This window comes from Athene cunicularia, assembly GCF_003259725.1.
Source record: "Athene cunicularia isolate RWA chromosome 9 unlocalized genomic scaffold, athCun1 chr9_part1, whole genome shotgun sequence".
NCBI classification, from domain to species: Eukaryota; Metazoa; Chordata; class Aves; order Strigiformes; family Strigidae; genus Athene; species Athene cunicularia.
Genome location: NW_020799110.1, coordinates 5,725,971 through 5,742,682, shown reverse-complemented (window position 1 = coordinate 5,742,682; position 16,712 = coordinate 5,725,971). Strand labels below are relative to the sequence as shown.

Genomic DNA, 16,712 nt, shown 5'->3' with positions numbered 1-16,712 from the left:
CTTCAGCACGCCCAGGCAGTGCTGGGGGTACGTCTCCACAGTCTCAGTGTGTTCCTAAGCCTCCCCGACGTGCAGAGTACCGTGAGTCGGTACCACTGCAGCAAGCTGCTATCAGCAACATTGAAAGAACAAATGGATAAAACAGCAGTCAGTACCATGCAGGAAGATTAATCATATTTTAAATATTCTCAAAAAACCACAAAAGGCCCACTTAATTCTACAGCAGAGCAGAATCTCTCATCCTGAATTGCTGTAATAAATAATATCTTCAAAATCACTGGGAAACCTCTGTCATGGAAAAGCTAGCTATGGAAACACAGGGGAAGGAAGGAATGAAAAAAAAGAAGCCAACGGTTGCAGGTACTGTTATTTATTGTACAGTATTTCACTGAAAGTACAAAGGCATCATCAGTATTCACCAGAATTGTATCGTAACAGGTATGTTATACTGAGTGTTAAAATGTGCTACTTTAACGATGCAAGACAGAACACAAATTTAGAGGAAGAAAGCAAGGATTTAAAAAAAATGTAAAAATACATTTTTAGTAACTGACCTGTACAAAGGAAAACAAAACAAACCAAAAGAGAGTGCGGGGATTAGAGCCCCCAAAGTCACTTTAAAATATATAAAAAGGCACTGTTATCTACCATGTAATTAGGACCCTTTGCTTCTGTTTCCTTCATACTGATGACTGGGGCGGGGTGGGGGAAATACTGTTACTAAAATGATCAGACCCATACAAAAGTATTTACAGAGAAAGGCAGAAAAAAATTCCCCTGCTCTTGTTCCAAAAGAGAAACATTTGCCCGCTGGGAGAGCACAGCCTTCGTCCCTACCCTCTTGCCCAAACCATGCCAAAGCAGTGACCTTGAGCAGGGGAAAGCAAACAGTGACATGGTGGGAGAAGCTATCAAAGTCCTTCTATCAACGGGAAAGTGTCTCTCTCATTTCTTTTTTATTGCTTTAAACTCTCCTATAATCAGGGGAGCATGGAAAATAAAATAAAAACCCTAAAACCCACATGACAGCCCCAATCCATCTGAGTCATCCTGGCTGCAAGAAGATGGGGCAGGTGGATGGGACAAAATGGGAAGGACCAAGAGGTAGGGCTGGCTGGAGCTTTCTTTTCTAGAGAAGAGGGGAACAGATGGGGAAAATAATGCTTCAAACTACCAGACAGTTGTGCTGCTTTTCTAAATCTTCCCCTGGGAGCCTGACAGCAGTGTGTGTCAGTAGAAGCAAACCCAGGGCACACAAACCCACCAGCCAAAGCATCCGACGGCAGCCGTGGGACATCCCCAGGACCTTACACGTGAGCGCTCTTCGCGTGGGTAGGGGAGCTGGATCCCGAGGCATAGTAGAAACGGTTTTCACCAAATGTCTGGGCATCTCCCGAGCAGCAGACGATGACGCAGCCGCCGAAGAGGCAGAGGGCAGAGCCGATCCAGCCGGTGTACAGGGAGTAGCCGAAGCTCATAATGGTGGTCTCACGGTGGGCGCACACGGGAAACCAGATGGTTGCAACGACACCGCACATGGCTGGGGAGAGATGGAAAGGAAAGGTAAGTCCAGCATGCAGCCCCACTGCGGGGACACAAAGCATGCCAACGGAGAGAGAAGGCTCTGCAGGATGGGGAACAGAGAGGAAACCCATTCCTCCTCTCTTGCAGTCCCACGGTGGGACCCGGGAGCATCAGCATCAGGGCTTGGTCCAAGAGATCTCTGAGCAGGAGGCAGCGTGGGAGCCTCGTGGGGGGAGAGATCAAAAGAGAACAGCCATCTCTCGCAGGCACCAACAAACAAGAAGAAAAACCAACTGCTGCTTGACACAATCTGACATATTTATTACAAGGAAAATAAATTTGTTCCCTAGAAATATCTTTAAGGGGGAAGAATGAAAATCATCCCTGAAATTGATGCTCTGGAGAGCTGCAGAATTAGGAATAGATTAGATATGAAGCAAGAGCATGAAAGCCATAGGCATTGGTGAGACAGTAAAATCGGTGGCCCAGAGTCAACTGCTTTAAATCACAATTTCTGCATGAACTCTCATGCTACGTCCTCAGCCCACATCAGTCAGCATCACTGCAGTTGCTCTACTTGAGTGGTTCTATAAACATTAACAAAATATCCCAGCACTTAGCAAGACAGAGTTGGGTTCATAAAAGAGAAGCAGAAAAGGGGCAAGGACAAAATAAGCAGCGCTACGTCATTGTTGGTTTGGTTGGGTTTTTTTTTTTATGGAGAAGGAAATGTCTCACAACTCTGGAAAGCAGATTCCACTTCCCTATGGAAAATTTCTGTGTGTCAGGTGATGTGGACAAACCCAGCCGACGCTCTCCAGAAACCTACTGAATGGAATAGAAAGGGGACTGTATCTGAAAGGAAAACAGTCTTTTACCTAGAGTCTACAGTGTGTCAAAATATGACCGAGGGCTTAAAATTTTGCTGGAAATTCCATAGTTTCTGTCCATGAAAAGCAGGAGGGCTGCGGCAGTGGTGCTGTGAGGGCTGCTAGGCAGTTGGCATGTGAAGTAGATACCCTCAGGACAGTAAAGTGGGTTCAAATTCAGCACTTTGCAGGCAGCCAGGCTAGGGGGACCACAGTGTTTTCAGCGTGCAGCGCACACACACCGTTTGCTCCAAGCACACACGCATGGTTTACTCCAAGCAGGGAGAAAACACGTGCCCTGCACTCTACTTGTGCTACACAAGGTCACACTCGCTACCCTCGCTAAGGGTCCTACCTCCATCCCCCAAAGTCCCCACATGCACCGAGGGCAACAGGAGTTGGTGGTGTTAATCACCTCACAGGAGCAGGTCCTAAAACAATACTCCTTTATGGCCTGTACATCTGAGAAGAATTAATCTGTCAATATTTACTTGCCTCTAGGACAAGCTGTGCACGACTCCATCCTTGTGGCTATCAGAGAATCAGAGCAAAACAATAACAGGACCGTGGCAGCATTACAGATTTCCACCGACCGTGTTAAAAGGTATCTGGAGGCAGTGTCAAGAAGTTAAGGTTGCAAGAGGGAAAAAAAAGGGGGTGAGATTAAAAATAAGATTGTTTAGTTAAAGTGAAGAACAAACCATAGCTCCTGGCCAGTATAGCAGAAAACCCATCCCCAATAGCTGCAGTTATTGTGAGAGAAAATATTTTCTTATGGAAAAGAGAAGAACATTTGAAGGATGCTAATAAAGCCAGTAATAATTTTGGGTCTCCTCAAAGCAAGGGCCCTGCGGCTTTGGAAGGGATTTTTGCAGAAGGCAGGGAGGGGAGAACAGCATTTCTCCTGCGTGTGGATCAGTCCTGCAAACAGCTCGTGAGCCCCCAGTGCTTTAAAACAAAAATGTATCAGTTGGGAATCCGCAAAGCATTCTAATGGGCTCCAGATAAAAAGCTTCTTTGTTCTCCAAAAAGACACAATCATCTTTTCTTTTTCTGTCAGCAGTAAATATATATATATATATATTTATGTCCATAGACTATAAGACCCTTATCTATCCAGACCCTCCCCCACAACACAGGGCCAAAGAAAACACTTGCACTGGGGTGAGAAAAGCTCTCAGGGACATTGACACAATGGCATCTCTTGTGCATGTGGCTCAACTACATGTAAAACCACCTTATTTTAACGCTGACAATACTAGAAAGCTGTGAAGCACAAGCCAAGGACTTTGCATGGGTTAGTTTGACCTCTCTGTCTTCGGAGGCTACCAGCTGCCGTCAGTCACCAGTGACCCCGTTGCTCAGCAAGAGGAACGCCCCGAGACAGGACGGGATTTCATCGCTGTGCATAGATTAGACTGGGCTGTAAATCCTCCGAGATGATTTGAAAAGGACGGTCTACGACTGCAATATTTCTTGATGAACTCACAATTCTGGTTTAGCTGTGTCACGGAGAAAAGCTGGAAAAAAGTTGATTTGCCAAGAAACCCAAAGGGATTGGAGAAAGCATTTTAGGGCAAGTTTCAAGCACTGAAATAGCTGCCTACAAAGAAAAACTCTCAGAATAGAAATTATTAACCCTTCTCTTTTGTGCTGATGCCGAGAGACTCTTTGCTTCTCCCTAAATATGAATGTCTTTAGACAGTAGAGTTGCTGTAGTCAATATGGTCTAGCATCAAAGAGAGTCTGCAAACAGAAGGAATATTTTATATTAGACCAACTATGTTATCTGGAAAAACAGGCATGTTCTGGGGCACACACGTGGTGGGAAGCTTGCCTGCTTTTTGCAGCTAGAGTAGGCAATCCTGGAAAAGTTGTCTCCGTAACACTCAGTACGTATCCCTGTAAATCCACAGGGACACATCCCAGGCTCCCAGCATTTCTGAGTCCTTTTGGACTATGGACTTGCAGGAGCTCAACCCATTGAGCCGAGACTCATTGCAGGCATAATTTAATTCTGCATTATTCTACATATTCTACATTACAGGCATAATTTAATCAGATGGAACTACACGTAGACTAGAAGCACAGAGGGTGCTTAGGGAGGTGGGGGAGATGGAGCAGAATTGCTCTAACTCAAGGGACAGTGAGTCCCTGCCAAAATCCTTAACAGTAAGTTAAAAGCTTTCTGCAGAGGAAAGAATACTTTTCTTTCACTGCTAAATTTAATTATTCTGAGTTGCTGACTCAAAGTCACACAGATTTCTCTTTCAAAGCATTTGATTGAAATAGTAGATATCCATGTTGGGTTTTTTTCTACGTTCAAGGCAATCTTTTTATCTTGATATCTATGATTTTACAAGTAAATCTCATGCAGTGACCAGAAAAAACTTATTGATGCCCTTTATTTAGTATACAATAGCTAATCTGGTCATTTTGCAGTAGTAATTCCCAATAACTAACATATTTTTCATCTGTGTTTTCCAGCGGCTTGAGTCCCTCACCTCCATTAGGAAAATGCCTGCTTCGTTACCAGCACGGGGTCCCCCAAATTAGTATCAACAACACAGGATGGGCCAGGGTTTTTCCATCAACACGAGCGTATGAAATGTTTTCCTACTGGCTCAGAGCAAACCTCTGCTGACGGTTGTTTTCAGCAATAAATCAGTTCTCTCGGACAGATAGGATCAAGCAAAGACATAAATACATCAGCAGGCAGGATAGGAGGGTGTGCACACAGGTTGCACTCTGCAGCCTGCTATTATCAGTGGACAGAAAAATCAATGGAATATCTGAGCCCATTGTTTTCCTGGCAAGTTTTCAACTTTTTTTTTTTTTTTTTCATTTGGCTCCACGCTGTGTTTCAACCCCTGTTTTCCTTTTTAATAAATTACAGTGACAAACTGTCATCCTTTCCCCAAGCAACAAGTGAAGTTTGCCATGGGGCCAGCATCCCTGATCATATCTCCACTCTCTATTTCTGCTCTGTTAGTGAATGTTCTGGGGTTTGTTTTCTTTTAAGCAGAGCTCTGGGAGTTGGTCTCCACTTAGAGGAAAAGGCTGGAGCCCGTGCGGTTGATGAAAACCACAAATGAGAGTTCAGTGGCCAGACAGTAAATAAGAACAGTCCAGTGCATATTACTTCTAGAATATAATGAATTTTAAGTCAGTATTATGTGTTTTGATGTGTGATTCATGCTTATTAAATGCTCTGGAAAGGTAACACATTATTTTGCAAATAACAGATCATTAATAAGCTTAAATAATGTCAAAGTCCCAAGCTCTGTACATTATTCTCCTTCCAAAGAGACTGTCTCGGTGATCAGCCTGGAGAAATTTGGGTTTTGTAAAAATAAATGTGGGTTGGTTTGTCTTTTTTTTTTTTTTTTTTTTTTTTTAAAAAAAAAAAAAAAAAAAAGAAGAAAAAAGGAGCTTATTTATTCTTCGTTTGTGATCTGACAAAAAGAACATTATTGTAATTGTGACTAAAACATTGTGACCAGGCTGCTGTTCCCAGCCCAGATCATTCAGGACATCACTGTCATGAGCAAACCACTTCACTTGCAGATACTTCAGAACTCACGGCGGTAAAAATCAGTAAGAAGTCCAAATCTAACCCAGAGACAACTGCCAATGTCTTTGTAAATATCCATCTCCTTCCCTCACAGGAACTACTTAGTGGGAAAACCATGTTCTGAGGCTGAGAGGAGCCTGGCTTATGGAACACTGCAACTCTTCCATCCTCTTACATCTATTCTCCTCCCTGGAGTTACACCACAGCAAGACCAGGATCCGAGAGTGGCACATGAGACCCCAAGCCCTGGTGCAATGCTGCAAGATACGGGATTTCACTTGTCCTAATGCAGTGTTACCCAATACTGACACTGCAGTTTGTTTGCCGCGTGTGCTGGTCCTGTGATGCTGCTGCCCTTTGGCAAAGCAGATTTAAGGGCAATACTCTAACCTCCATGTCTGCAGCCAGGCAAATGGGGCTGATCTACAGCACAATTCTCCTTGATTGGAACCAAAACCTCATGTGTGTTTCCCAAAAAGTGCAGCTCTGCCCGGCCTCCCCCATCCTGGGCAGGGGAAATCCGGCAGAGCAGACTCCTCTGGCACTAACAGGCAGAAACCCCCACTTTTTCTTTCACTTTGCCAAGTCCAAATACGTGACTTAGGGTTTTGTGACAGGGATGAAAGTCCAACAGCTTTCTAATGTGGCTGTTCATGATTGGGATGTCCTAAACAGGCCCTATAAAGCTGATTTTAGGATTTCCAGCTGTGGCAATGTGCCCTTAAACCCCACAGGCATTGAAAGTGCCCCGTGATCTCAGTCCCTTAGATTTCAGGTATACTGACTCCTACTAACTGCTTCTCACCAAGGTACCAGACGAGTGACTGTTTGCAAGGAAGGAGCATCTAGAGGACAGCCCCTCCGAGCATGCAGCTATATCCAGTGCCTACTTGAAAAAAAATAAGGAGAAGGAGAAGAAAGAAGACGGGCATGATGTCAGCGCTGGCCGCCAGCGATGAGCAGAGCCACACAAAGAAGCCACTTTGCCTCACCCCTCCTCCTCTGCCACACAGACGGGTAAAAACAAGGCACTGCAGCCTGTTGCTGAGATGACGAGGCTTCAAGAACATGCAGGTGTTGCATTGAGGACAATGAGCTCCACAGTCTGCACTGCTCAAAACAATCTCCTCTGCATGCACTGAGGACGGGAAGAAATTCCCAGGGAAACTTGGAGGCCAAGGGCAAGGGCTGGGCAGAGGGGGTTGGGAGGCACAGGCGACATGCCAGCCCTCTTCCCAGGTCCCTGTCGCCTCCTTGATCCCTCCCCTGCTGTCCCCACAGGACCAGCACCCCCTCAGCCATGGGCTTGCCTTCCCAAATGCCTCAGCTTACTTTGACCTGGCTGCAACTGCAATGCCCAGGGAAAACTCAGAGGCTATCCATTCCCTGTAAGCAGCTTGGAGGTTCAGACCCTTCTCCAAAACTAGGATCTCTTCCACAGCAAACCAGCAAAACCAGCTGCCTGTGTGCGATCACTATCACCCTCCCACAGACACAGGCAGTGGTCACGCCCGAGGACTCCACGAGACAACGCACAGCAGGGTCTTGCAGCCCTTCCCTCTTCACCCTGCTTCGCTCCTGGCCTCCTGTCCCTGTCCTCCCACTCCTGTTCAAGCCTTTTGTTCACTCCACAGACTGCAGCAGTGCTGGAGAGCTTCAGAGTCAGCCTAGGCTGGACAACCATCCCTTCAGCGGAACGTGCTCAACCAGGTTGCCCTGTGCCATCCTGGAGCAGAGGAAGACCTCCTGCTCTCCCCACACAGCGGGCGCCTTACCCAGGAGGATGATGAGGATCCCTCCCAGCTGGGACCGCCGGTACTTGGCAGCTCCAGGCTCGTGGCCCATCCGGATGCAGGGCAAGACTGTTATCAGCAAGAAGATAGCGGGAAGACCCAGAACGGAGGCGGCGATCATCAGTGCTCGACATGCTTGGACATACCCTGTTGGCAAGGCAAGGAAAGAGGATTTTAATTATTTGGCACAAGACAAGGAGACCTTTGGACAAAGGCTCCTGTTTGATTAGCTCCCAATGCTCTCATGGAATATGGGAGACAGGTTCAACCCTTTGTGTGAGCAATTAAAGCAGTGAGGCTACAGTATGGTGGTTAGTGCATGAACACGGGATGTACAAGCTCAAAATTTTCCAATGAACAAGCAGAACTGCCTGGAAAACACGAGCTCTTCCCAGCAAGACACTGAGGAATCACAGAGCTGAGAAATATGGGAAGGGAAAATAAGAGAAACAGCTAGAAATGTGTTTCACTATATCTCCACAAAGAGTCTTGATTAAATAACAAGAATTTAAAGCCTTAAAGAGCAGCTTGCTGTGAGAAGAGGAGGCCCACAGACACCCAGAGAAGGGGTGAATACTTGCAGACCCATTACTGAAACATGCGGGTCCATGAGACACCACCACCAGGTGCCCTGAGGAGCTGAGGACTGCTGACCTGGGAGGAGGAGGCACACACACCACCCACAGCGACGTCCCCATACTGCACCTCAGGAGCCCAGTGGGTAGCGGGGTTTCAGAGGAGACCCGGGGCTCGAGCTGACCACTGGCACAGCTCTTCCTCAGGGAGAAGAAATAACTGCACTTTGCAAAGCAGCTTGAGTTGCCATAATCACGTTATTCCACGGGATTCCCTGGGATTTTACAAGTTCCTGGCCCTCTCCTGCCTGCCCCTGTGCAGCAGCAGCCTAATGAATGACAGTGAGGAAGAACTGGGGCCAGGGACTGTGGGCGTGCTGGGCAGGGCTGCGACATTTCTACCACTCTGTGGGAGTCCGTGTATAATAATTTATCTTTGATATTCATATATATTTTATGTATATATAATTCATTTTAATATATTTTCATATATAAAATTTTTATATACTATGTAAAATTTCTATATAAATAAATAAAACCAGGTCATTACTTGCATGCAAAAGAAAAAGAAGTGTCAGATTTGCTCCAGAGCCTCCCCACCAGCTCTCAGGACAGTCTCAACACACAAAGTATGCCGGCTCTCATTCCCCTTTACTAACACAATGAAGCTGCCACATGCAGACATGGAGTTTCGTGATGCCTCAAACAATATCAGTGAACAGGGTCCTCCCTCAAGCAGGTCCCGCTGACATACAGGTAAGTCACCAGGAATGAGGATTTTCCTTTTCCTGGCAATGCAGAGTCTGTGTATACTGCATATTTGCTTGATTTTATCAAGAGGGAACTTAACAAAAAAAAAGTTACCTGAGGAGTTCAGGGCAAAAAATCACACCCTAAACAGAGGAGATGGCAGTGCCCAGTGTAGTTTCTGTGAAATCAATCCCAATTAAATGAGAATACTTTCACCTTTAAGACTCGTTGCAGACAATGAAACTCTAAATACATTTCAGCTATTGGACACACCAGGATGAACTTCCCTCTCATGGAAAGCCGCGGGTGTCAAATAGGCTACAAGCAGAAGCATCTTGCTTTGTGATTTGTTTCTGCAGGAGAGAAGCACTGCTTTCTGCTGCTGAAAGACCTATTTACCTATTTATTAAATTTTATTCAATAATGTTTCTTCAGGGCAATCCTTTTCTCTGTCTTCTGTGCTGGATCATACTGAACAATAAGGAAGGTAAATCAACTGAAATAAAAGTATAAACACACAGAGAAAGGAGGAATAGGAACTAGTGAGAAATTCAATGTTGCTAAGTACTACGTGTACCAGACTAGGCTCTGTAACAGAGAGGAACTCGGGGATAATATTTCTAACCTCTCGTGAAATTCATTTCACAATAGTTTAAACAAATAAATAAGGAATCATGAAAGAAAACTACGAGGAATGGTAATTTCTACCCTGCCAGCTTTGAGAGAGGCATCTCTGACACGCTAGAGAAGGTGCAATCTAAAACACAGCAGAACAAAGCAGCCCGACAGAGTTAACAGTGATTGAAACAGGTAAGATCATTAAACTTACCGGGACAAGACCACACAAGACTTGGGCAGGTTTAATTAGCTCAAAAGATGTATTAATACTGATGAAACATCTTGCTTAATTTCTGCTTTGCAGTAAACCAGATGAAAATTACTATATAATTAGAAAATATGAAGACAAGCTAAATATAGTTACATCTCTTTGCCGGGTAGAAGTTCTGTCTTGCCTTAGAACATGTGGGAAGCACAAGACCATCGAGACTAACGACGATCTTCCAAAAGATTAAAAGCCATAGCAGCATTAATAATAAAACGCTTGAAAGATTCATTATACTCAAAATCCTTTTGACGAACAGAACCTTAACATTTGTAATAGTTCATCGTCATCTCAAAGCAAAACTTCAAATACTCTATTATAGCTCGAAGTACTCTATTATACCTCAATAAACTGTTTGGCAATGAGAGATACAAGATGCGAAAGGAACAGCGAGTGTTTACTAAGAGCGGTGATCAAACATGAACTGGACTTTAATAGCCACAGATATCGCAATACCTGGGTACGATTAAAACCGGGTGTAACTCAACTACAAGCATGTTAAGAGCTGTCATTCACATCCTTTGGCATATTTAATGGACCATCCCCTGCACTGATGAAGTTGACGGAGCTTCGCCATGGATTCATGCCGGGCAGGACCTGCCCTGCTCGGAGCAAGGCTTCAGCCCTCAGCTCCGGGAGGGACGGGGGAGGAGGGCACACGTACCTGGCAGGATGAGGATGTCCACGAGGGGTTTGCAGTGATAGAGACCTGTCGCCATGACACAGTCTGCCCACAGCCCCTTGGATCCCAGCTCATCCATTTTCCTGCAGGTGGTAATGGTGTAGCCGCAAGTCACCACCCAGTCATTGGTGGCCGTTGCCACCACCACTCCGATCCACCCGATGAAACTGCAGACAAATCCGGCCAGGTGCAGGCAGGTGGCCACCATGTCGCTCCCTTGGGGGGCAAGCCGGACAGGAGAGTGCCCTCAGGGCTTCGGCTGAGCCGGCCGGCGAGCTCCGGGCTGCGCGTCCCGGCTGCTGGGACCTTCTGCGAGCTGCCAGCAGGAGGGACAGGGGGCTGGCAGGAGCAGGTCCCTGCTCAGGCACTGCTGCAGGCTCTCGGCTGCCTCTGCCCACCTCCCTCCCGGGGAGGGGTCAGAGCCGTCTCCAGCCCCACAGCGCATGGGAGGAGCGAGCGGGGAGCCCCAACTTCTGCCGCTCCGGCAAGAGAGTTGGAGGGGAAGGAGGGTGTGGAGAGGAGGAGATGCGGAATCACACCCACCCGCGCTTGAAAAACAAACCAGACTGCTTTATTCGAATGCGAACAGCCAGACTCTTCAAAATTTAGCATCCAGGGAGAAAAATCGAGGCAGTGTTTTCACGCTGAAGACAATGACCACACTGGTACCTCTTTATGAAAAGACAGGACAAGAAACGTGGTGGATGGGGTTACTCAAGAGGGTGGAATTGATCATCTCATCAAATCTATCAGCACAGCTGCAGTAAAAGGACAAAATCAGTCTTGGGTCTTTCCTGATGTTTTCAGTAACTGCAAAAACATGGGAGACCCACCACTGTGTTCTCTGCTCGTGCCTGGCTTTTCAGAAGTATTCACTAACACTCATGGGGTCTTAAATACGTGTTTAACAGCACCTTATTTCCACTTCTGAATGCTGAAATTAAAATGAGCAGCTTTTTACTCAGACTCATTATGGGTGTAAGTTTTAGTCTACTTGATACAGCAAGGAACAGCCCACTGCAAAACGTCAAGAGAAACTTCACCGCCCGTTCTGCATCAGGAGAAATAGGCAGGCAGGATATTTTCCCAACTCTACTTTGTATTTTCACAAACACATATAGACGTTAGCGGGTGCCAACACACCCCTGGTGAAATTTCAGCGTTGTGCGTCCTCCAGTGCTTCTGATTTTGCAAAGGGAGGGTTTGGATCTCCGCAGATAAAACATGCCTGGAGAGACCGCTAGTGGGGAGCCGTCCGCATTGCATGGGAGCGAGGGAAAATGGGCGAGAGCATGACGCAACGAGTTTGATTCATTCCTGGAGCTGTTCGTGAGAAAGAATTACGGGAAAATACACTCCAGGATTAAGGTGTCGGGAATAAAATGTATCCTGTTCTTCATCCAACGGTATTTTTTCCCATTCTTTAGCAAATAAAGTGAAGAACATGAACAAGTCCATCCTAAATTTAATTTGTTACGTATTCCTTAGATTCAAAATTCAAAGGCACGAGGCCACAGTTCTGTTTTGTCAAAGCTTCATCTGAACACTGGAGTTACTACATAAATAGTAGAGGAACTTTTATAATAAACGGAGATTTAATAGCTGTTTTCACATTTGGTTTTTATTGTTGGTTACTCCTTGGGGTTTTTTCTATACCCAGTTTACAGGATTTTTGTGAAGCCATGATGTCGTTGGCTTTCCTGATGTGATTCCAACCTTTCTACAAAGCTTATTCTTCTGCTGCACCCACTTCAGGTGGAGCAAGCTGTCACTTACATCCAACCACCATTTTCATGTTGTCTAGGGTTCAATTCTGGATGTTTTGAATCTTTCTCCCCAAAATATTCCTGCTTATTTTTCAGGAGATAAACTTGTCATGTCTCAAGTGAAAATAATGTTGTTCCACTTCTTGGACCCCAGAATTGCCTTGGACAGATCCCATGCCAGCTCCTGAGTTTGGGAGACAAGCTGACAAACACATTCCTGCCTCTCCCCTTTGCTGGCTCAGTTTGCAGTTTTTCAGTCTGGCATTTTCTCCATTTACAGCATCCCTGCAAATTAAATAGCTGGTCTGTTTGCGTCAGGTACAAATGCATACAGCTTAATACTGCGCTTTGATCAATACCAGGCATAAGGCTACTTAACAGCTTTGGGATGACTGATCCCACCCTGTATCATCCAACGATACTGTCACCACAGTCCTTTGGAATTTTAAACCCATGCATATTCTCTAAATCACACTAATACTTAACATACTTCAAAGTATTTCATTTTTCTTCAAAATACCAGAAAATTTTGCAATATCTTGATATCCCATTTCATCCCAAGGCTGAGATTAGAAGCATTTTACATGGTGACAGTGTAGGGACATCCTAATGCACAAACCTCAGTTTTTTAAAATGCTTTAGGATATGAATTCACAGGCTGCGGACACATCCTCCTGTAGCTCAGCCTCTTACAGTTGCAGTTTCCTTAACCTCAAAAGCTCCTTACACTGCCACATCTTCCTTCACAAATGTATTTGTCAAAGAGTGTGCAGCAGCTCAACGGGCAAGAAGTAGATTTTACACTTCAGTTACTAGTGAAGTTACTAGTACTATTCAGCAGTACTTGATCTGGTGCCCACAGGGCACCATCCAAATTATTTTATTCATGTCAATAGAAACAGGAAACATCTACTATTTTGTCAGTGTTATAAATACCACCAATAGTTAAGTGAATAGAAGTCAGTACGCTACAAGTGAATAATGATTCACAAAACCAATAAAATAAGAAACAAAGAACGACTTCCCATATACTAAACTGATACACCTAAGGCAATATTCTTAAAATTTGCCATTTTTAAAGCAAGCGCTACACATGCATTTACTTCAACAACAGTGTGAACACCTTAAAAATCAATCTTTTAACCCTGTCACCCAAGCAGTTTTTCGTTGATCAGCATTGTTATTTTCTGACAAATGACATGTGTTGCCATTAGTCAGACTTACACAAGCTAACACCCTATGACTTTTTCCTCATACAAATGACTCACCTTGAACTTTTCCTTTGCAGGGTTTTCAGCCCAATAGCTTCGCCCTCACTTGGAAATACAGCAGTGTAAAAATATAACGTGGGATCCAGAAATAAACAGGGTTAAGTCTTTAAGTGGTACAGCTAGTTGTTAATTTTCTTCCATACTAAAGGCTGAGCTCATCAAAACATTACCAATTTCATCTTCATCCTGGTTAATCCTGCTCATTTCTCTCTTCAGCTGTAAAATACAGGCAAGTACATGGTAGCATTAAGGGTTTTCAATAATATGAAACATAATCAGGATTTTCTATATGCAATACCAGTACTTCAAACAAGGACAAAGCATTTTTGCTGATTTGAGAGGAAGGAATCTAAGTACATGTAAGTGACTGCACTTGCTTACCTGTCAAAAAAGCCCAAATCCTTAGTATCGATAAATATCACCTAGAAAATCTCCAAAATATTACTTATAGTACAAGTTATATTTTTTTACTACAATCTGGATTTTTTTAAGTGACCAGCAGTCTACTGTTTTAAGTGGGGGATGCTCAACCTAAATGGAAGACCCGTTCACACGTCACTTACAGGAACAGCTCCCTTCTTCTCCTTGCCTCCTGCCTCTCTGTTCCATTCTGAATTTTCTGCTGTTTAAGCCCCCTGATGGTAGACAAAAAAGTTACACAACATGACCATGTGATTTATAACAACAAAGAACCCCAGAGTGTCTCTGTTAGGCTTTTTTTCCATCAGCAAACAAACTGTAATTCTCATTCCTGACTTTTTTTACAAATCTTAGCATTTTATATGGTGATGTGTGACTCTCACCTTGTTCATTACTAAGCTGCTAAGGAGAGGTGTGAACAACTCAAGAGTGGTCAAGTAGCAACAAAAACTGTGCACCACAGTGTGCCAAATACACAAGCGGTTGTATTTACACCTACAAATACCAAGTTTTTATCAAGATACACAGAAATCTTAGTGTCAGTATCTTCACAGAGCTTTAGGAAATGGGCTCATGGTGAGGGAGGGCTATTGATCTTGTAGATTTTGCTAAAAATGTCCTTTAGAAAACTGAGGACCTGCTGCAGGCAGTGGGAGTTGTGCTTAACAAGTTTCAGCGTGATCAGGTTTTAATTTTTTGTAATCAAAGTAGATCAAGCCTCCTCAGAAAAGCACTGTTACTAATCACCTTTCAAAAGGTCAAGTTTAGAAGTCAGTGTTCAAAAATATTACAAAGACAAGCGTTATGCCATTACAGTTCTTTATTTGTTTTTGAATCCACAATCTATACAAGTATTTACAAGGCATGAAAATGGATAACAGCACAAAATACAATTGAGGTATAAGCTAAGAGCACAGTATGTCATGTTTCAATAAATATAATTCAAAATTTGTAAACTAAGTGACCAGATAGATGCATCTTGTTTACTAAAACCATATAAAATATCTGTTAAATCTCACGTGAGGTAGAGGACAGTTTTGTGTGTCATGTAATGCAACCACAGCAACTCTAACAATAAGACTGTACATCATTGGCAAAGTATTAAAAATTGTTGAATGCACTGATCGTTTTTCACAGGATTTTACTATGGTTTCAGAATAGTCATTCAACCTGTTGCCTTGAGCTAACACAGACTCTGGCTTTGCAGCTACTTTCTGTAATTTGAGATAATTATACTGGCATGTCAACATCAATACTTTTGAGAGAATTAAAACACAAAAACAGATTTTGTCCATCACAGAAAGCAACATAATGGCAACAAAATATTTTAGACCAACCTTTTATTATTTCCCAGAATTAAATACAGTATACAGCTGTGCTTTCCTTTAAGTGAGGTATCTATATTCGAAGGAAAAAAAAAATCGATTGATATTGTTACATTTAATCCTTTTTCAAATAGCAAAATTTTATACCATTTGTTTGCTGTGCTTGATGAAGTGCTTAAAACTCATTTTTCAAACATTTTCCAACTGAATCACTAACCCTGAAAAAAAAAAATTTTCTAAGTAATGGAGACACACCCCAAAATTGTCATGCATTTTGTAAGCAATAAAAGCTTTCACAAAAGCTAAAAAAAAAAAAATGGATGACTTTTTGAAATAGAAATATGCAACAAACAAAATTCTACAAACTTTTTGTAATGAAAACTGATGAATACTCACACTACAAATGTAAGGAGCAAAACAAAACCCGAAATTTGCAGCTTTCTGCTGCTTACTACTGACATCTTAAATAACATTACTGAAGTATTCCAAGCACAGATTAACAGGTAGGTGTAACTAACGTCTTTTGTCGACTTCGCCAGGTTATAGAAAACTCTGTTGTGTGGATTAAATGACACGAATTAAGTGCAGAAAAAATACAAACTTGTTATCTTTACTGACAATCAAAATATATACTCTACAAACAAGTGAATTCTAGGAAGCTGACCATGACAACATTTCAAGGCCAACTTCATGACTAATGCTAGGAAAGTTTTCGAAAAATTTCATAACACATTCTAGCTATCCCCTCCCCCAACATAAAACAAGAATATATGAATAAAACATTGTGACTTCTAAAATATGGGCCAAGACTTATTTTTTCAGGCCACCAGTAGCTTTATGCTCCCACTCAACCTTTCCTACTTCACTAATTGCATTATGCCTTTACTATATACAAATGATTTTACACCTAAGCTATCAATATATTAAATATAGAATAAAATTAGTTTAAGAATGTGAAACATAACTACATTTATCTAAATATTCAAACTAAACGATACGCTTTACAAAAACTAAAACACAGACTTAGTTAAGTTTGGAGATTTGGTAAAAATCTCTTTTGTTTAGGGATGCATGGCTACACCACGAACAAGGGTGCTTTCAGACTGCCATAATGACAAGAGTTTTACTCTAAGCAATTTTTTTTTCTTGTTGACTGAAGTACACAAAGCATGTGAAAGTTCTCTTTTAAAAAAGTATAGGAGCAAACTAGATATTCACCTTGAATCCTACTGACTTTGTTTCAAAAGGTGCACTAGGCAACTCTGATCTTGGTCTAGGTA

At 43.2% G+C, this 16,712-nt stretch overlaps 1 protein-coding gene across 1 annotated transcript; it reads right to left on the bottom strand.

Moving 5' to 3' along the window:
• Positions 1 to 354: 354 nt before the first annotated feature.
• CLDN11 (claudin 11) lies at positions 355 to 11,072 on the bottom strand. Its single transcript, XM_026855222.1, has 3 exons — positions 10,633 to 11,072; positions 7,743 to 7,907; positions 355 to 1,540 (listed from the first exon to the last, which is right to left on the bottom strand). The coding sequence occupies exons 1-3, from the start codon at positions 10,856 to 10,858 to the stop codon at positions 1,308 to 1,310; spliced, it is 624 nt and encodes a 207-aa protein (XP_026711023.1). The 5' UTR covers positions 10,859 to 11,072; the 3' UTR covers positions 355 to 1,307.
• Between the last annotated feature and the right edge of the window lie 5,640 nt (positions 11,073 to 16,712).